General features: G+C 47.9%; 2 protein-coding genes across 13 annotated transcripts in view; one reads left to right on the top strand and one right to left on the bottom strand.

The window, feature by feature from the left end:
• Positions 1–21070, top strand: part of LOC309807661 (uncharacterized protein) — a 150201-nt gene that overhangs the window by 53505 nt on the left and 75626 nt on the right. For 11 of the 12 annotated variants that reach the window (XR_014294603.1, XR_014294604.1, XR_014294605.1 and 8 more), the window contains 2 exons: positions 16580–17270; positions 18282–18346. Coding sequence is in view for 7 of the 12 variants with exons in the window: in XM_082627496.1 (XP_082483622.1) it covers positions 16798–17270; positions 18282–18346 (538 nt within the window). In the remaining 5 variants the exon portion in view is untranslated. The remainder of the gene's footprint in view (positions 1–16579; positions 17271–18281; positions 18347–21070) is intronic. The other variant, XR_014294607.1, reaches the window with a different exon arrangement.
• On the bottom strand, positions 9–5438 carry LOC309808055 (speedy protein E4-like; the record flags this gene model as incomplete). The annotated part of the gene is made up of 6 exons (XM_082628061.1): positions 9–1218; positions 1379–1547; positions 3063–3148; positions 3633–3691; positions 4587–4808; positions 5330–5438. 6 exons carry the CDS (start codon positions 5436–5438, stop codon positions 958–960), a joined length of 906 nt encoding a protein of 301 aa, XP_082484187.1. The 3' UTR covers positions 9–957.

Here is a 21070-nt window from a genome sequence, read left to right as displayed (position 1 = left end):
GCACACGGGCTTAGTTGCTCCGCGGCATGTGGGGTCTTCCCGGACCAGCGCTCAAACCTGTGTGCCCTGCATTGGCAGGCGGTTTCTTAACCACTGTGCCAACAGGGAAGTCCCTGGGTCCTAATGTTTAAATAATACTCAGCTCTAAACTTGGTTAGTGTTATGTGCTGAATGTTTGTGTCCCCCAAAATTCTTATGTTGAAATCTTAAAATCTTAACCCCTAAGGTGCTGGTATTAGGAGGTGGGGTCTTTGGGAGGTTATTAGGTCATGGGGTAGAGCCCTCATGAATGAGATTATTGCCCTTGTAAAAGAGACCGTGCTGTGTTGTTTCTAAGCAACGCGGTCTGTAGTAGGGCAGGTTGAATGGACGAAGACAGCTAGTTTGCAAGATTTAAACCAAATGTTTGCTCAATCCTCTGCCCGCATCTAGAACTCTAATGTGTCAATTGTAATAAGCCATGCTGAAGATGGCATTCCTTAACCTTCAGTCGTTGTGATAAACCCCCTTGACCATAAACGTGAGGGGGAAAAGGTGAATTGTACTAGAGGAATCATTGGTCCAGAAGTGGTGAGTCAGGGGGAATAAAGAGTCACAGGTGATCTGGCCATAGGCAATTTGAAAGTAAATTTGGAGGAATATAAAGCTAGTCATAATTCATCTTTTCTTATTGAACGTGTGGGCTGTTCTATCTAATATCCTGTTTGTAGACATGTACTTTGTTGTAGATAAATGCTAGAACCCATAACCCTGAGGGATGTAAGGCCAAAAATGAATGAAAAAGAGAAACTGGAAACACAGTATATGGAAAAGAATCACCATCTCGTCAAAGCTGTTATTTGGACCCAATTGCTTTGGGTGAAATAACTTCAGTGAGACCCATGCGTCTGGGACAAACTGGTTTCCCCGAGGTCTGGTGCCCACGGGCCTCGCGGTGCTGGTGTCTGTGTGTGGCTGTCAGTCCGTGGCTGGCGCAGAGTCGGCACGTGGCTGTGTGCCTGGCTGGCCCCCTTCACAGCGTGAGAGGTGATGTGGGTCCAGCAGTGGGATTCCTCCGATTTCCTCAGTAGACAACACGTCATTCCACCCGCACCTTTGCGCACGCAGACCTACCTTTGCGCAGGCCGATGACCTCAGGCCTGCGTGGTCCTGGGGCCTCTGGGGCAAGAGGGCGCGATCTCTTCCCCACACCCAGAGCTCTGGATCAAAAGCCTGGATCTGGAAAGACAAACAGCCCCTGGCAATGAGGATGCCGCTGCCTCCCGTTGCCCCGCCTCCGGTTCTTTCTCGTCTGTCCCCAAGTCCCAAACCGAGTCCCCCATGATCCCCACCTCCTCTCTGTCCCTCCCCCTCCCCGAGACCGCCACAGCCCACCCACCTGCTCGCACTCTTGCCGAGTGACCCATGTCTTCCAGCCCATGGAACGGATGAACTGGGAACGCAGTTTGTGGAACAAGGCATGCTGCGAGCCGTTCTTTCCATAGAGGAACGAAACGATGGCCTGCTTGGGGGCCTGGTTGTTCTCTTCCATGTCGCTGGCCACATAGCTGGGGAAAGACATCAGGTCGCTGTCATCAGGACAGGAAGGGCCTCCACTTGAGATCAGCTTCCCAGAAAAGAGGCAGGCTGAGCATCCTCACACGACCCACCCAGCCCTGCCCAGCGTCACCGGGAGCCGCCCAGTCATCAAGGAGCCACTGCCAGGCAGGACCTTTGGAAGGGTGCCTCTCACACCTTGATGATGAGGACACGATCCAAACCCCCCGTTCCCTTCAACTTGTTTTATGTGCACACACCTCTCTTCCTATGTTGTAGGTACATGTACAGTTCCTGAGGGCAGGAGCTGATCTGATCTGTTTCTGCATTCATCCCTCTCCTAGCAAATGACACATTTAGGGCTTGGTTCATATTGATGCATGAATTCAACAGCCTTTTGTGAATCTCTGTTCCCACCACCTCATATTCCCCAGCATGTAGGGTGTACTTTATAAGGTTTGTTAGATGAATGAATGAATGAATGAATGAATGAACATTTTATCTCATGGCCAAATGCAATACTGATTACCTAGAAGTCTCACAGTAACAAACATTTGCCCAATGAAAAGAATTGTGCTGAGTGTTTTGGGAATGCATTGACATTTTGACGAGACCTGCCTTCCACATGGTGTCTAGTCTAGTGGGACCTGGGAAGGGGGGAGATAAGAAATGACTATAATGCAAAGCATCCCATTATAATACAATTTGAACTAAAGTGCCTCTGGGATGCAGAAGTTAGGGAGGTCGGGCATCGTGAAGGTTTTGGTGTTTGAACCCACTTTAAGGATAAGGTCGTTTTCTTCAGATCAATGTATGGCAAAGATACCTGGATAGAAAGCTCAATAGAAACTTAGAGGGCAGGGTATTTGGAAGGAGCAGTGAAACACAGGAATAAAGTATCAGGACGGTGTGCTGGAGATTGCAGAGAGAGTTAAATCCCAACGCAGAACTCTGGCCTTGATTTGGCATGTCATTAGCCAATGCAATTGTGTGAAGCGGTCAGACCTGTGTTTTGGAAGGATGTTCAGGCAAATAGAGCCAACTGGCTTGGGAGACTTGGAAGAAACATCAGTGGGGAGCATTTGACACCAAATCCGCGCTATGTGATACGGGCCCCGATTGTGGCATTTGTCGTGGGAATGCAGAAACGGAAGATAATCACACTTGGTGCTGATGTCGGAAGACCCGAGACCGGAGAATTCGAACCGGAAACGTCTCAAGTCTGTTACTCGGGGGCAGGATGGTGTCAGTTCTTTCTTCCTCTCCTCTTAGGAAAGTTTCGCGTTTTGCTTTGTTTCTTTCAGTGTTTTAATTGACATTAGGGTAGTTTGTTTTGACAATGAATGCTATAAAAAACAGAACATGGTTTGAAAAAGAAACCACGGTACCGTAATCCTGTCATTTTCACACCTAGAGTCAGTACAAAGGGGTTTAAAAAAATAGATGAAAGGTCAGAGCCCCTCGTCTCTCCCTCTGCCCTCCCAGGGTGTTGAATATTGATGGCGGGGATGGAGCAAGGTACTCACAGAGCTATGAAGAAATGGATTCTCTGGAATTGCCAGGAGAGGAGCCCGGCCCGGCTGACATACGCTATCACCATCGACAGGAGATACTGATGGAAAGAGGGGAAAAAACGTAGGAGAGAGGTCACATCCTGGAAGAGGAGAAAGAGTGGGAGGGAGAAGGGAGCAGGGGACGAGGAATGGGTGGTGCCACTTGGAGGAGAGACCCCCGTGTGGGGTGAGCCTGATTGTTTGGGGAAGGGGAGAGGACAGAAGGTCAGAGTTGGCGGCGCTCCAAGGATGGGAGGCTTTGGGATTGAGGGCGTGGACTTAGGGCCGCGGGCACAGGACGGTGTTCGATGAACCGGAGCCAAGGCGAGTCCCCAGGAGCTGAGAGGAGAGGGGACTTAGGCAGCAACCACCAAAGGGGCACTCCTGGGGCTCAGATCCCAGAGGGGACCTCGAGGCCCCTGGAGGGAAGTGTTGACAAGGCATGAGGTTAGGAGGGGAGTGGAAACGTGGGTGTAGAAAGCACCCAGCGCGCCCACCTAGAACAGGCGCTGGAGCAGGAATCCATCTCAGTGGGTGACTTACCTTGTCAGATACTTCCAGGTTTTTGTCCCAGGCGAGGAATTTCTTAACGACGGGATCCTCTGTGAAAAAAGGGCAGATGTTGCCAGTGGGAACAGGGCTGTCGTGGGAGCATTCCAGAGCCAAGAGGGTGAACCGCGCCCCCCTGGGGAAATGCCAAGATGTGGCCCAGGGTGAAGCTGACGGAAAGAGGGGAGGGAAGACCATTCACTGTGGGAGGAAAGGGGGTGACTCCCCTTCTGGGGGGGCCGAGTGACAGGGAGTGATGCCCCTTCATCATGCATTCACGTACCTGCAGAGGGCATCAAGATACTCTCAGCCCATGTCTCAATTGACAGTCATGTCAGGGGGTGAAGATGGCTTGTCAGCCCCTCCTCCCCCCACCCCGAACATGCCAGTAAGATTCAAAAGGCCAGTAAGAGCTAGAGTCTCGGGTACAGTTGAAACCAAGCGAACCTAATCCTGTATCATTTCTAAATCTAACCTAGTCTTGTATCATTTCTAAGTCTAACCTCATCCTGTATCTTTTATGTGTCCCCCGTATCCTGTATCCGTAGACAGTCCGCCAGGGACGGAGAGCGCACCAAGTAGCAGGGAATTCTTTTCCACTGGGAAAGTGTAGTCATGGGAAGTTTTGGTTTGTTTGTTTTTCAAGTATAGGATTGGAGGTTGCTGGGCAGGGCGGTGGGTCCTTACCAAGCATCCACTTGAAGACCTTGTGGTGCTCAGGCAGCACTGAAGACACCCGCTGTCGCTTCAGCTTCATCTTGAGCCCACTGAACGACTCCATGACCCAGGTGTCGGCCTCGTGGTGCTCAGGCAGCACTGAAGACACCCGCTGTCGCTTCAGCTTCATCTTGAACCCACTCAGCAACTCCACGACCCAGGTGTCGGCCTCGTGGTGCTCAGGCAGCACTGAAGACACCCGCTGTCGCTTCAGCTTCATCTTGAACCCACTCAGCGACTCCACGACCCAGGTGTCGGCCTCGTGGTGCTCAGGCAGCACTGAAGACACCCGCTGTCGCTTCAGCTTCATCTTGAGCCCACTCAGCAACTCCACGACCCAGGTGTCCTGGGCCTCAGCGGCCGTGTTGCCCTCCACCTCCGCTCTGAACGCCACTGACCTCTTCCTCTTACAGCCGGGGCGCTGAGGCGGGGGGCTGCAACCAGCCCAGGGAGCTGACGAAGGAGAAGAGACTACAGTATGACGCTCTCGTCTTGGGAATTCAGCCACTGGTGACCACCCAACCCCACCCCGACTCCGCCTCCCCCCCCCCGAAGCACCCCCGTGCTTTCCAGTCTCACAGACCGCTGACCTTGCCCCAAGTCATCTTTCCATCTTTCTCTGTCCACATCTACCTATCCCTCCCCTGACTCTTTTTGTCATTTGTCCAGCTTCCCGTCCTCGAAACTCTTTCTCATGGTAGATAATTTCTCCCACCAGGAATAAAAAAAAAGAACCCTCCCCTTGTTTCCTCTCTCCCCTTCTCTCATCCTTGGATCTCATCTCCTAACCCTGTTTCTCGCTCCCCAGGTGTTCCGTGTCCCCAGCTCCTGTGCTCTCCTCCCTCAATCCCTGGCTTTCTGAATGTCTCCTTTCTTTCATAGGCACCTTATGCAGGTGCTCCTTCCCGACCTCTGTACCCTTTCCTCCTTACTGGTCAAATCTCTGAAATTCCTTCTCATGCCAGCTCCCTCACCTGACGGTCCTGGGCTTTCTTCATAGACAGTCAACTCCAGGGGGTACCCTGAAGAGCTGGACTGGGAATTCAGCTCCTCAGCCTGGGAAGTCGGTTGACGATTGTCCATGATGTCTCCCAGACTCTTCCCTTCCTCGAAGCCTAGACTCTGCTTTGTCCCAACTCTTCTTCTGGACTTGGGCTAAACACAAGTGGTCGTCCCTTCTCCAAGCTGCGGGGCAACTGTCAGTGGAGAGAAGCTCTGGCGAGATTCTGTTGTCTACTACTGCTGCCAAGCACCAAGGAGTCTGGTCCATCCAATCGGGAAGGTCGGAAGCCTCTGATGTCATCATCGGAGTTTGAAGGAAACCAGTTTGAAGGAAAGCACGAGTAACTGTCAGACCTATGCGTGCACTTGTCCCAGAGATCAGGGGTAGATGGTATCTCCTGCCACTGACCCAACCTCTGCCCATCCTCCAAAACCCCCCTCAAGGTATCCGGACCCCTCTTTTTTTTTGTCATAAATGGCAAAATTTTATTCTTTTTTTTTTTCTTCATCTTTATTTTTAATTTTTTTTTGCTTTATAACAAATTTAATCAGTTATACATATACATATGTTCGCATATCCCCTCCCTTTTGCGTCTCCCTCCCACCCTCCCTATCCCACCCCTCCAGGCAGTCACAAAGCACCGAGCTGATCTCCCTGTGCTATGCGGCTGCTTCCCACTAGCTATCTACCTTACGTTTGGTAGTGTATATATGTCCATGCCGCTCTTTCACTTTGTCACAGCTTACCCTTCCCCCTCCCCATATCCTCAAGTCCATTCTCTAGTAGGTCTGTGTCTTTATTCCTGTCTTACCCCTATGTTCTTCATGACATTTTTTTTTCTTAAATTCCATATGTATGTGTCAGCATACAGTATTTGTCTTTCTCTTTCTGACTTACTTCACTCTGTATGACAGGCTCTAGGTCCATCCACCTCATTACAAATAGCTCAATTTCGTTTCTTTTTATGGCTGAGTAATATTCCATTGTATATATGTGCCACATCTTCTTTACCCATTCATCCGATGATGGACACTTAGGTTGTTTCCATCTCCGGGCTATTGTAAATAGGGCTGCTATGAACATTTTGGTACATGTCTCTTTTTGAATTATGGTTTTCTCAGGGTATATGCCCAGTAGTGGGATTGCTGGGTCATATGGTAGTTCTATTTGTAGTTTTTTAAGGAACCTCCATACCGTTCTCCATAGTGGCTGTACCAATTCACATTCCCACCAGCAGTGCAAGAGTGTTCCCTTTTTTCCACACCCTCTCCAGCATTTATTGTTTCTAGATTTTTTGATGATGGCCATTCTGACTGGTGTGAGATGATATCTCATTGTAGTTTTGATTTGTATTTCTCTACTGAGTAAAGATGTTGAGCATCCTTTCATGTGTTTGTTGGCAGTCTGTATATCTTCTGTGGAGAAATGTCTATTTAGGTCTTCTGCCCATTTTTGGATTGGGTTGTTTGTTTTTTTGTTATTGAGCTGCATGAGCTGCTTATGAATTTTGGAGATTAATCCTTTGTCAGTTGCTTCATTTGCAAATATTTTCTCCCATTCTGAGGGTTGTCTTTTGGTCTTGTTTATGGTTTCCTTTGCTGTGCAAAAGCTTTGAAGTTTCATTAGGTCCCATGTGTTTATTTTTGTCTTTATTTCCATTTCTCTAGGAGGTGGGTCCAAAAGGATCTTGCTGTGATTTATGTCATAGAGTGTTCTGCCTGTGTTTTCCTCTAAGAGTTTGATAGTGTCTGGCCTTACATTTAGGTCTTTAATCCATTTTGAGCTTATTTTTGTGTATGGTGTTAGGGAGTGATCGAATCTCATACTTTTACATGTCCCTGTCCAGTTTTCCCAGCACCACTTATTGAAGAGACTGTCCTTTCTCCACTGTACATTCCTGCCTCCTTTATCAAAGATAAGGTGAGCATATGTGCGTGGGTTTATCTCTGGGCTTTCTATCCTGTTCCATTGATCTATCTTTCTGTTTTTGTGCCCGTACCATACTGTCTTGATTACTGTATCTTTGTAGTATAGTCTGAAGTCAGGGAGCCTGATTCCTCCAGCTCCATTTTTCGTTCTCAAGATTGCTTTGGCTATTCGGGGTCTTTTGTGTTTCCATACAAATTGTGAAATTTTTTGTTCTAGTTCTGTGAAAAATGCCAGTGGTAGTTTGATAGGGATTGCATTGAATCTGTAGATTGCTTTGGGTAGTAGAGTCATTTTCACAACGTTGATTCTTCCAATCCAAGAACATGGTACATCTCTCCATCTATTTGTATCATCTTTAATTTCTTTCATCAGTGTCTTATAATTTTCTGCATACAGGTCTTTTGTCTCCTTAGGTAGGTTTATTCCTAGATATTTTATTCTTTTTGTTGCAATGGTAAATGGGAGTGTTTCCTTGATTTCACTTTCAGCTTTTTCATCATGAGTATATAGGAATGCCAGAGATTTCTGTGCATTAATTTTGTATCATGCAGCTCTACCAAATTCATTGATTAGCTCTAGTAGTTTTCTGGTAGCCTCTTTAGGATTCTCTATATATAGTATCATGTCATCTGCAAACAGTGACAGCTTTACTTCTTTTCCGATTTGGATTCCTTTTATTTCCTTTTCTTCTCTGATTGCTGTGGCTAAAACTTCCAAAACTATGTTGAATAAGAGTGGTGAGAGTGGGCAACCTTGTCTTGTTCCTGATCTTAGTGGAAATGGTTTCAGTTTTTCACCATTGAGGATGATGCTGGCTGTGGGTTTGTCATATATGGCCTTTATTATGTTGAGGAAAGTTCCCTCTTTGCCTACTTTCTGCAGGGTTTTTATCATAAATGGGTGTTGAATTTTGTCGAAAGCTTTCTCTGCATCTATTGAGATGATCATATGGTTTTTCTCCTTCAATTTGTTAATATGGTTATCACATTGATTGATTTATGTATATTGAAGAATCCTTGCATTCCTGGAATAAACCCCATTTGATCATGGTGTATGATCCTTTTAATGTGCTGTTGGATTCTGTTTGCTAGTATTTTGTTGAGGATTTTTGCATCTATGTTCATCAGTGATATTGGCCTGTAGTTTTCTTTCTTTGTGACATCCTTGTCTGGTTTCGGTATCAAGGTGATGGTGGCCTCGTGGAATGAGTTTGGGAGTGTTCCTCCCTCTGCTATATTTTGGAAGAGTTTCAGAAGGATAGGTGTTAGCTCTTCTCTAAATGCTTGATAGAATTCGCCTGTGAAGCCATCTGGTCCTGGGCTTTTGTTTGTTGGAAGATTTTTTATCACAGTTTCAATTTCAGTGCTTGTGATTGGTCTGTTCATATTTTCTATTTCTTCCTGATTCAGTTTTGGCAGGTTGTGCATTTCTAAGAATTTGTCCGTTTCTTCCAGGTTGTCCATTTTATTGGCATAGAGTTGCTTGTAGTAATCTCTCCTGATCTTTTGTATTTCTGCAGTGTCAGTTGTTACTTCTCCTTTTTCATTTCTAATTCTATTGATTTGAGTCTTCTCCCTTTTTTTCTTGATGAGTCTGGCTAATGGTTTATCAATTTTGTTTATCTTCTCAAAGAACCAGCTTTTAGTTTTACTGATCTTTGCTATCGTTTCCTTCATTTCTTTTTCATTTATTTCTGATCTGATCTTTATGATTTCTTTCCTTCTGCTAACTTTGGGATGTTTTTGTTCTTCTTTCTCTAATTGCTTTAGGTGCAAGATTAGGTTGTTTATTCGAGATGTTTCTTGTTTCTTAAGGTGGGATTGTATTGCTATAAACTTCCCTCTTAGAACCGCTTTTGCTGCATCCCATAGGTTTTGGGTCGTCATGTCTCCATTGTCATTTGTTTCTAGGTATTTTTTAATTTCCTCTTTGATTTCTTCAGTGATCACTTCGTTATTAAGTAGTGTATTGTTTAGCCTCCATGTGTTTGTATTTTTTTACAGCTCTTTTCCTGTAATTGATGTCTAGTCTCATAGCATTGTGGTCGGAAAAGATACTTGATACAATTTCAATTCAAAAAAAATTTTTTTTAGCTAAGTAGTATTCCATTGTATGTATATATATCACATCTTCCTTACCCATTCATCTCTTAATAAACACTTAGCTTTCTTCCATATGTTGTCAATTGTAAATAATGCTGCCGTGAACATTAGGGTGCATATATCTTTTCAAATTAATGTTTTTTGGTTTTATTTTTTTCGATATATATCCAGGAGTGAAAATGCTGTGTCATATGGTAGTTCTAATTTTTTTTACAAGTTTATTGGAGTACAATTGATTCACAATGGCGTATTAGTTTCTGCTTTATAACAAAGCGAATCAGTTATACATATACACCTGTTCCCATATCCCCTCCCTCTTGTGTCTCCCTCCCTCCCACCCTGGACCCCTCTTTACCGCTTCCCAGCAGGTGCACTGTCCTCTCCCTGCTGGACTCTCCCCCTCCCTCCCATTCCTCTTCCACGGCCTGGTGGGAGAGTGGGGAGAGGGACAAGGAAACTTAGGGGAAGCAGCAACGTTTCAGCCTTATAAGAGTGAGATAATGGCTTCCGTGGTGGTGCAGTGGTTGAGAGTCCACCTGCCGATGCAGGGGACACGGGTTGGTACCCCGGTTCAGGAAGATCCCACATGCCGCGGAGTGGCTGGGCCCATGAGCCATGGCCGCTGAGCCTGCGCGTCCGGAGCCTGTGCTCCGCAACGGGAGAGGCCACAACCGTGAGAGGCCCGCGTACCCCCCCCCAAAAAAAAATAAATAAAGAGTGAGATAAGTATGTAAAAAAAGATCCCAGGTACATCGACTCACTGGATTAAAAAGTTATGTTAAAATACGCCATTTGGCAAAGCTCTTTGGCTGAATGTTTACTGACACTGCGTTCAGAATTCTGTAGTGGGGGAGTACACGTCCGCTCCCCTCAGGCACCTTTGAGTCCAAGAGCCATTTGGAGAAGCTAAAATCATAGAAAACTACAGGTGCTCACGCACCCTTCAAAGGGTGTCTACACACACACACACACACACACACACACACACACACACACACACAGGGCACCTTTGGATGTCACAAAGTCCATGGATTGTCCAAAGCCTGCCCCTTGATTCCAGTTAAGAAGTTCTAGTCTACTTATCAAAATCGTGAGAATGTGGTATCACTGTTGACCCAGAGATTTCACTACCTGAATAAAAATGTCACATGTACAAAATACTAAATGGAAAAAACTCCAGTTCAACACAGATTATTTTTCTGAATAAAAATGTCACATGCACAAAAAGACTAAATGGAAAAATTTCCAATTCCAGACAGGTTATTTTTCTATGAGGGTAGGAAGTATATGGTAGCCGAGATGCAGAGAAGAAAATAGCCAACTCAGGGTCATGCAGTGTCACTGGAAGCTTCTTCTGAACCTCCCAACTCGTACTTCCACTCCTCCCCTTTGGGTCTGAGTCTTGCTTTTTTTCTTGGGTTTCCCTGGTGGCACAGTGGTCAAGAATCCGCCTGCCGATGCAGGGGACACAGGTTCGAGCCCTGGTCCGGGAAGATCCCACATACCGCGGAGCACCTAACGCCCATGCGCCACAACTACTGAGCCTGCAAGCCATAACTCCTCAGCCCGTGAGCCACAACTACTGAGCCCATGCGCCTAGGGCCCATGCTCTGCCGCAAAGAGAAGCCACCTCAATGAGAAGCCTGCACACTGCACCGAAGAGTAGCCCCCGCTCGCCGCAACTAGAGAAAGCCTGCGCACAGCAACGAAGACCCAATGCAGCCGAAAATAAGTAAAACAAAAATCTTAAGGAAAAAAAACAAGAATTCTCATTGTTGTGCAACCATCCCGACCATCCATCTCCAGAATGTTTTCATCCTGTCCAAGTGAAACTCTGTCCCGATTAAACACAGACTCCCCATCCCCCTCCCAGCCCCTGACACCCACCACTCCACTTTCTGTCTCTATGAATTTGACCCGTCTGGGGACCTCACAGAAGTGGAATCATGTAACATTTGTCCATTTGTATCTGACTTATCCACTTAGCTTAATGTCTTCGCATGTCATCTGTGTGGTAGCCTGTGTCAAAACTTCCTTCCTAGACCCCAAAGCCAGTGTGGACAGTACACAGTGAGTGAGAAGGAAATAAAACCATGGGTCTGAAGAAGTTCAGATGTTTGCCAAGTGCAGTGGGAAAGCAGTGAATGAGAGGTGTCCTGATCCAGTTTGCACTGAAAGGGGAACAATTGATTTTGGCTGCTGCATAAATGGATGGGGTGGGGATTCAGTAAGAGTGGAAGTCGGGAGACCCAGATAAGGTTAGGAATTTGGCGTGGTAGTCCAGGAAGACGATGTCTGAGAAGACATCCTCCTCTCCCTCACCCCACTCGTTTGTAATTCGCTTTAAACATTTTTTAAATTTTATATTGGGAGTATAGTTGATTTACAGTGTTGTGTTAGTTTCCGGTGTACAGCAAAGTGATTCAGTTATATGGACACAGATATCTATTCTTTTTCAGATTGTTTTCCCATTTAGGTTATTACCGAATTTTGCTTTTTTTTCGTGGTGCTGTGTGGCTTGTAGGATCTCAGTTCCCTGACCAGGGATTGAACCCGGGCCACGGCCGTGAAAGACCAGAATCCTAACCTCTGGGCCACCAGGGAACTCCCTAGGTTAATACAGAATATTGAGTAGAGATCCCTGTGCTCTACAGGAGGTCCTTGTTGATTTCCTGTTTTATATATAGTTGTGTGCATATGTTAGCCCCAACCTCCTGATCTATCCCTCTCCCCCACCTTTCCCTTTTGGTAACCATAAGTTTGTTTTCTATGTCTGTGAGTCTGTTTCTGTTTTGTTAAGAAGTTCATTCGTATCACTGTTTTAGATTCCACATAGGAGTGATAGCATATGGTATTTGTCTTTGTCTGACATCCTTCACTTAGTATGATAATCTCTAGGTCCATCCATGTTGCTGCACATGGCATAATCTCATTCTTTTTTATGGCTGAGTAGTATTCCATCACACATATGTACCACATCTTCCCTATCCGTCCCTCTGTCGATGGACATTTAAGTTGCTTCCATGTCTTGGCTATTGTAAATCGTACTGCTATACATATTGGGGTGCATGTGTCTTCTTGAATTATGGTTTTCTCTGGGTATATGCCCAGGAGTGGGATTGCTGGGTCCTACGGTAGCTCTAGCTTTAGTGTTTTGAGGAACCTCCACACTGTTCTGCACAGCGGCAGCACCAGTGTACATTCCCACCAACAGCCTCACCCCATCTGTAAACACCTTTCCCTGAAAGCCACTGGGGAGTGGGGGCCTTTTGAGCCCTAGATACCTGGACCCCTTGCTTGTTGCCCTGCCATAAACGTGGCACTTTCCTTCACCGTGACCCGTGTCAGTAGATTGGCTTTAGTGCGTGCGGGCGAGTGGAGCCAAGTTTGGTTCAGTAACAGCGTGTTTGGAGATAAGCAAAACTATCACCTCTCCTCCTCTCTTTTCCTCCTGTGGATGCAGTTTAATATAACAACGGCTGTAGCTCTCGTGCAGAAATATCAGTAGGGTGAAGCAGAAGTGCTTTGTCAATACAATCCTTTGGGCATGAGAGTCACGTGGAGAAAATATTCCAACACAGATGCCTGGACCCAGCCTCACAGATTCTAATTCCACAGCACTGAGCCAGGGCCTAATTTTAACCTTCTCAATTGACATGCTTCTGATTTGGAAATGACTGGGTGGGATGTGCCACCCAGGCTGGTGCAGTAGGGGGTCTTCAAGGCGTCGTTGAATGCAATAAGCAGGAGGGAGGTGAACCGTGACCTGGATTTCAACCAGGCAGCCTCTGTCAGGGCTGTGGCCGGGCCATGGGTCCACAGCTGAGCGGACGTCTGTGTCAGCCTGCAGTCCTCCTGCCAACGGGTCCGTGACAAGCCCTCCAGCGGCCTGGTGCTGCTGCGGATGAGCAGCCCTGGGATCGGAGTTCAGCCCAGGCACCTACGTGGTACATACATAGTGCATGTGCTTGTGAGGAAACCGCCCTCTCCACCAGGAAGCCTGGAGCACATCCTCCCGTACAGCCCTCAGAGGGGACCAACCCTGCTGACACCTTGATCTCAGACTTGCAGCCTGCGTAAATGTCGGACAGTGCATTTGTGTTGCTTAAGCCCGCCAGTGTGTCGTATTTTGTGACGCAGCCCAAGTAAACTGCTACGACCTGTATTTTGAATAAGAAGGAATTCACATGAGACGGTCACTTTCCTGCTTCCCCTGCCTTTATTTTTTTTATTTTTATTTGTAAAAAATTATTTATCTCTCTTAGGCTGCATCGTGTCTAATTGCAGCACGCGGGCTTAATTGCCCCGTGGCGTGTGGGATCTTAGCTCCCGGACCAGTGTTCCCAGGCTTTGAACCCACGTACCCTGTATTAGAAGGCGGATTCTTTACCACTGGAACACCAGGGAAGTCCCTCCCCTGCCTTTAAATTAAGACGTGTCGCTGAGCTTCAAAGAAGAGCCTGTCCTTTTCTGTTAGATTACAAACTTGAGTTTTCTTCTTAAACATTGCGTTTCCTGGTTGTGGTAGATGTGTTAGTGTTGAAAAAAATGGTTGAGAGACTTTAAGAGGAAAATGATTTTACAAATCCTGAAGATGGGTGCCAGTTATCTTGATAAAATTGGTATGTTAAGAGACCCAAAATAAACAGGAGAAAACACAGGCAACTACTTAGGAAATGCAGGATGGGAAAGGCTTCTTCAAGTACAGTGTCCAAGCTGATGAAAAGTATGAAGTGAAAGTGAAAGATTTGAACACAAAATATCTTTTTAAGTGTCTGTATAACAGAATGTGAGAGTAAAAAATTAAGTTAAAAAGATAACAGGGATTGACAGATACACACTTTTATATGTAAAATAGATAAACAGTAAGGACCTACTGTATAGCCCAGGGAACTATGTTCAATATCTTGTAATAACCCATAATGGAAAAAAGAACCTGAAAAAGAATACATATATTCTTACATAAATACATGTAACTGAGTCACTTTGCTGTACACCTGAAATATTGTAAACGAAGTATACTTCAATAAAAATAGGTAAGTGACCAAGTAGGGAAAATATCTGTATTTAATAGAAATGCAGATACAAAAAGAGAAAGCTTTATATTGTAAATCTCCATATATATGAAGAGATCTTAATGAAAGCAAACTAAAAGGTGGCCATTGCTGCTTCTGGTCAAGGTGAAATCGCAGGGTCCAGGTTTACCCTCCTAGCTTCAACAACTTTAAAAAGGGGGAAATGTATGAAATGACAGTTTTTCACCTTTTGGAGAGAGGGGTGAGTCGTGAGAGACATCAGCTCACTGCTGGACATCCTGTTCATTGGGATGACTCTGTACTTATTATTCCCTTTTTTAGAGCATTTCCTCAAGACAACTTGTAATAGAAAGACTTGCAGAGAGTGTCCAGGGCAGGGGGCTGGGGAGCCCAGCATGTCTCTGGGCTGGAGGGATAGAGTGAGGTGTTGAGGTGGGCACAGCAGCTGGGGTTCACAGGCCACCCCAGTCTTCTGCTGAGACACGGTCAGTGCACGTGGGTGAGGTGAGAACTGGAGGCCTGGTGGCGTGCTCATGGGCGCACTGCCCTTCCAAGGCGCTTCCCAGCAAGGTACTCCGTGTAGCTGATGTCCTTACGTGGTGAACTTGGAAAATGCGAGAAATGCGCCCTGGAGGTTTGCCAGGCTCAGGCTCAGAGGAGGTGTGGTCGCTGTCATTCCCACACAAGCAGCATTTCATCAGTGAGAATTCAGGCAGAGGCCACAGTCAGCAGCAGCAAGAACTGGAAAAGACCATTCTTGGCTCTAAGCAGCCACTTCCAAGAGCAGTTTTGGAGAAGCACACATTTTGTGCAGGATTCATTTAATGTGGCAGTTCAGCTGGGGAAATCAGGAATGGGTTAGGTGCTTATTCATTTGCATGAATCATCACTTCTTATTTCCGTTTTTAGAGGATTTCCTCAAGACGCTTGTAATAGAAATACTTCCTCTGTCCTTTTCGTAAGTATCTAAATCTTTTTAAAAGCTAAATCAGTCTCTTGCCAGCATTACAACCCAGGAATGTTTATGTTAAGGACCTGAGAGCTATCTTCTTTATCTCTCTGTCACCAGGGGAGTTTAGGCTAGGTGTTAGGCACTTTCCTCTGAGCTATAAGTACGTGCTTGTCCTAGAGATAGGAGAAGTTGTCTTTCTCCTTTGGATAAAGGGTATTAACTAGCATGGACAACCACCGAGATGACCAGGTGAATTTAGGATGTACTCTGAAAGAATGTATGCCATTTTTATGGTGGTGTCAAGTCTATTCCCATGAGGCAAGTTCCCGTTTATCTTGAGAACCTGTATGCAACAGATTTTATCTGCTGAGCTATAAAAAAAAAGGTGAGGTTGATTTCATTTGCACAAACATTAGTGGTTCACCTGTGGGTGCACAGCACAGTCTGGTTTAATGGTTATTCAACAGTAAAACCGTTTTCTTTATCTCTACATTTGTGGAGAGGATTTTCTCGGTTGGCGAGAGATTTTATTTTTATTTTTATTTTGTGTGTTCGTTAATTAATTAATTAATGAGACTGTGCTGCGCAGCATGCGGGATCTTAGTTCCCCAACCAGGAATCAAACACGTGCCCCCTGCAGTGGAAACTAGGAGTCTTCACCACTGGACCACCAGGGAAGTCCCTGGAGATTTTATTTTTAACTTTTCCCCTAGCAGCTTTTAAGGAACAGTTGGCCAAGAACACAGTTATATTATTTCACCCCCAGTGATAAATAGTGATAAATCATTACCCTTCTGATTCCATTTTTGAAAAATGATATTTTTACCTAACATAAACAGTATCCTCTTTAAGAGGTAAGATCCCAGGTATCTGTTTTCTGTTTTCGGTTTGTGTGTACGTTCTGATTTTCGTAGTTTTTAATGTGTTGGTTGTGTAATCTAAACAGCTACAGTTTCTATTTTCCTTTCCTTCCGTGGGCAATATTAGTTTGTGTCATGGCTGGGCATTTATTGTATTCTAGGATTTGAATGAAAGTTGTAGCGTTTCAGTTAAGCGAACATGATACCCTCCTTCCCCTCTCCTGGTGGTGGGGGAATCTCAGATGTAACCCGAAATGTCCCAGGGCCGGGAAGGGACCAGGGACCCTGGAGACCATCACACAGCCCCCACTTGAGGCCACACCTTTCCTTGATCCCTAACAGGAGTGAAGACAAATGGGCAATGGAGTCCCTGGTCCAGGCGGCACACCCTCGCAGCACAGCAGCACTTGAGCGCCAGATGAGATGGAGACATTTCATACGCTCACTATCTTGACGGCACGGAGACTTCTGGGAGGCTTCTGGAGTCCGGGTACTTGTCCCGCGCTCCTGGCGGGCTTTGGCAGGCGGACTTCGGGCGTCCGCCTGCGCAGGTGCGCCTCATGATGTGTGCGTGTTGGCGCACGCGCACCGTCGCCGCCCCGCCCCCGCTTCCTGTGCGTGCCCAGGTCGTCGCTGGCCGTGGTTCCCCCGTCTTGGCCTCTTGCGGGCGAGCATTTCGGGGCCTGCGGGACGGTGCGCTGTCCGGGCCGGCCGGCAGCCCGCGGGAGCGGGCTGTGCGGGCGAGGGTTTGCGTGGGCCGGGCGGAGGCTGGAACTGTGACCTCCGAGCTCGAGCCGTGGAGCCCGCGTTTGGGCCGGAGTGGCCGGGCGGCCGGCGGCGGTGCAGTGCCCGACCATGTGCAGCGCGGGGCCAAGCGAGGTCCCGGGAGGGACGTGGGCCCAGAGCCGGCTCCTCTGGCCCAGTGGTCTCGGGAGGCGGAGCGGAGGGACCCCGAGAGAGGAGCGCGCCCGAGGAGCAGCCCCCGGACCGGAGCCTCGGGAGCCCGCGGGGCCGGTGAGCGAGTCCCGACGGGGTAGGTGTTGCGTTTGCAGGCCTGTAGTTGGTTGTGGAGCCTGCGGCCCTTGAAGAGCAGGGCTTGGGGTAGCCCGCCCTGGGCCCCGCGGTAGAGCCACCTGGAGGGTTTGACCGCTTCCCGGAGGTGGAGGGGCCGGGCTGGAGGACAGGGCCTGCTGCTCCGGATGGGGTTCCCCTGGGACTTGTGAGCTCTGGGTGTCCTGGGGGAGCAGGGTCCACAGGCTCGGCAGGGACGTGCCGCGTCTTCCCCTCCGTCCAACCCCGATCCTCCACCTCCTCCTCGTCCTCCCCCTCCTGTCGCCCTCTCGGCATCTCGCACGTGTGTCTCGAGGCGCGTCAGCACCTTGGTTGTCTACTGTAAGCGTCTGCCGCCCCCCTGGGTTGTGCCCTGTGGAGTCGCCCAGTGTAATCGGTGCAGGACGAGTCTGCAGGGCTTCTGTCCTGCTGCCTCGGGTGAGGAAGGAAGCGATGGGGCCTGAGGAGGGAGATGACTTGTCCTAGACCCTCACCGGGTGTGCACGTGGGGTCGCTCACAGGACTCCAAACTCCTAGGGCAGGTGTTCTGTCCACTTAAAGTCAGTTTTAATAAAAGATGTTTTTGAGCGTTGCACTTAAGTTTGTAAAGTTTGTACAAATCATTGCAAGACTGAAACGCACCTGAGTGTGTTCCTTTATTCTGGGTATCCTGTGGATTTTCTGATCTAAGTTGTTAACAGACTGAGAAGAGATAAACTATAAGCGTTTTTTAATTTCATATTTAATGACGGAGGTTTATTTTAATAGGATTCAATGTACACTCGCTACGGAAAAATAAAGTATCCCCTCAGGTACCACAGCCACGTGGGAGCTACAGACCTGAGGGTGGTTGCTCCCTCCTTATTCTCACAGGCCCTTCTGAAGGTGAAAGGACGGGTCTCCCACAGGTGTCTCTTGTGGAGCGCGGGGCGGGTGCTCGTGCATCCCGAGCCGCTTCAGTCGTAGCTTCACTGCCTGCGTTTTCCTTCTCCAGGTCCGCCTCCACTGTCACAGTCCTGCACGTTGTTCCAAGAGCAGCGGAAAATGAATCAGCCTCTGGTGAGTTTGCTGTTTATGTGTTTACCTGCTGCTGTTCTTTTGTGATAACACCTTGGGAGGCGAATAGTTCAAAAGTTAAAATGGGAAAGTAGGAGTAGGTAAAAGATGTGGTTAGACAAAGCATAGAGGAGCAGGTCAGCACCAAGTGTTTCTGGCAAGTTCTACGTGTAGATCCCAGGATCCTCTTAGAGCCACAGTACAAGCCTCGTGTTCTTGACATTTGTGGCAAAACACCATCCCTTGCTTGACTTACACGGTCCTGCCGAAGCTCTTTTGTTCTCGAGCATTAAAAGGTTTCCTTGAGGATCCCGCTGTAGGCCGCGAGCCTTCCTGAGCAACAGCCCCTAACGTGTTGACGTTGGTGCCTTCCTTGTGCTTCCTGTAAGCCGAGAGCGTGCTGTCCAGGGAGCACTCAGTGCATATAACTTGTCTGTTCAGTAGAACACCGTTGTCACATAGGTACATTGTTTTCAGTGCTCAGTCGAGGGATGCAATGAGGATCATCTGGAAGAACAGCCTTGTCACCCTTCCAGTAAATTGAGCTCTTTGTCTCTTACAATCTCAGAGGGTCGCGTTACACACCATGCAGTGAGGTCTCTGGCAAAGATTCTTGTTTCCCAGCTGAATTGTATCGTGCAGCCTGCGGTCTTGGTTCTGCCCCTCCACGGAACCTGATCCGGTTGAGGTGACCTGGCATCCAGCATACAAAGCAGTGGAGATTTGCCAGTCGTCACCTCAGACCACTGTCGCCTTGCCATCTGCAGAGTCTGCTCTATTGGTTTCTGTGACAGATCTCTCCTTGCTGTCTTCCTGACTGATTCTTTCTTCCGCCCTCTTTGTGTGTTGTCTTTTCACCCTTGGTTCATGACTCTTCAACCCGTCTGATCTCACCCTCTGGTGCTTTTCACCTCCAACTCTGTCAGTTCTCCCACCTGGACCAGATAGATGCCTCTGTCCAGCCACTTGCCAGCATCTCTATGGAGTTTGTCCAAAGGGCACCTCGGATTACTAGATCCAGTAGATCCAGAAATGGTTATTTACAGCTCCCCTGCCCCTTGCCTTGTCCTGTTGTCCCTGGCGGCTCATCGTTGCATCATCCAGCCTGTCACCTGCCCAGAAAAATGAGTTCATTCTAAAGGCCTTCTCCATCCTCTGTTACCACGTTGTAGTGTGAGGCTTGTTAATGTCGTCTTCTAAATGGTTTTTATTCGTTCTCCTTCATCCCATACTTGCTACCATTAAAACAGCTTATCTGTTCATTTCTGTAGTTACAGAAACTTTTCTTCTGTGCCGCTACCTCTTTCGTCCAGCAGCTCAAGTGTATTCTCCACGCTGAGTATTTCTCCTAAAATATGAATCACAGCATTTTGTCTGCATGTGGGAAGCACTTTAGAGGTTCCCTGGGTGACTGGACAAACGAGGTTGCCGTTCTGTGGAGCCATTAACCATCGAGCCCAGCACTGGGGGGAGATCGTACCTCGCTGATGATGCGTTTGGATGGATCTGTGGGGTAAAATCCTGATCGGAGAGGCTTAGGAGAGAGGAGTGGGAGAACTGGGTTTGTTCTGGTTCCAACTTTTTCAAGACATTTTGCTGAGACGGGGAAAATAGAAACTGGACAGTAGCTGGGGTAGGAGCTGAGGTCCGGGGAGGATGTTGTGTTGTGTTGTGTTGTGTTGTGATGGGAGAAATAACAGTGGGAATGATCCAGTAGATGCGTGTGGGGGAGGGCAGAGCTGCTGCCCGTGGTCCTGGAGTGGGGAGGGGATGGCTGAGCAGGGTTGCAGGTGGGGAAGCCCTCCGAAGGCTTCTCTGTTCTCAGGGAAGCAGCTCCTCAGCTGAGGGTGAGGGTGAGGTTGGGGGTTTGAGGGGAGAGCAGAGCTCGGGGGCCCAGCTCCGTCGTGACCATCAGCACACAGTGCGTCCAGCTGGGAAGACTGCACTTGCCTCCCTGCCTGAAAAGCCGTCTCCTTTCTTAAATGTGGGAGTAATTACTCTTTGGGGAGCCTATGTAATTACATGGGTGCTTCTCAGCTCCAAGCGAATTGAGTGCCAGTTCTGGCCACGGACATTTTCTTCTCTGCTGATGGAAGGGTCCCCAGAGGAAGTGTCCTGCTTGCCTGGCTCTTGGCCTCGAGGACCCTTCACACCATCTAGTGTTGTGTCTTTTATCTTTGACATAAGCATCAAATGTCTTCAGGTTGTGCATGTGATCTTAAGAAGCAATTCCCTGCTTCCAGGAGCTTCTGTTCTCCTCGGGAAAGGCACTTCACAGACGTAATTACAGGAGAGGACGGGAATCCTGCCCGTCGATACGTAGGGAACTCCAGAGTGCTGACAAAGCAGAGCCTGCTTTTATTTATTTATTTATTCATTCATTTTAATTTTTTATTTGTTTACTATTTAACTTATTCAGTTTCAGCTGCGTTGGGTCTCTGTTGCTGCGCGCGGGCTTTGTTCTCTAGTTGCGGCGAGCGGGCGCTACTCTTCGTGGCAGTGCGTGGGCTTCTCATTGCGGTGGCTTCTCTTATTGTGGAGCATGGCTTCTAGGCATGCGGGCCTCAGTAGTTGCGGGTCGTGGGCTCAGTAGTTGTGGCACACAGGCTCTAGAGCGCAGGCTCAGTAGTTGTGGTGCACGGGCTTAGTTGCTCTGCAGCATGTGGCATCTCCCCGGACCAGTGTTCGAACCCGTGTGCCCACCATTGGCAGACGGATTCTTAACCA

The sequence above is a fragment of the Mesoplodon mirus genome, assembly GCF_964341445.2.
Source record: "Mesoplodon mirus genome assembly, chromosome: 7".
Taxonomy (NCBI): domain Eukaryota; kingdom Metazoa; phylum Chordata; class Mammalia; order Artiodactyla; family Ziphiidae; genus Mesoplodon; species Mesoplodon mirus.
This window is presented reverse-complemented; position numbering and strand designations above follow the sequence as displayed.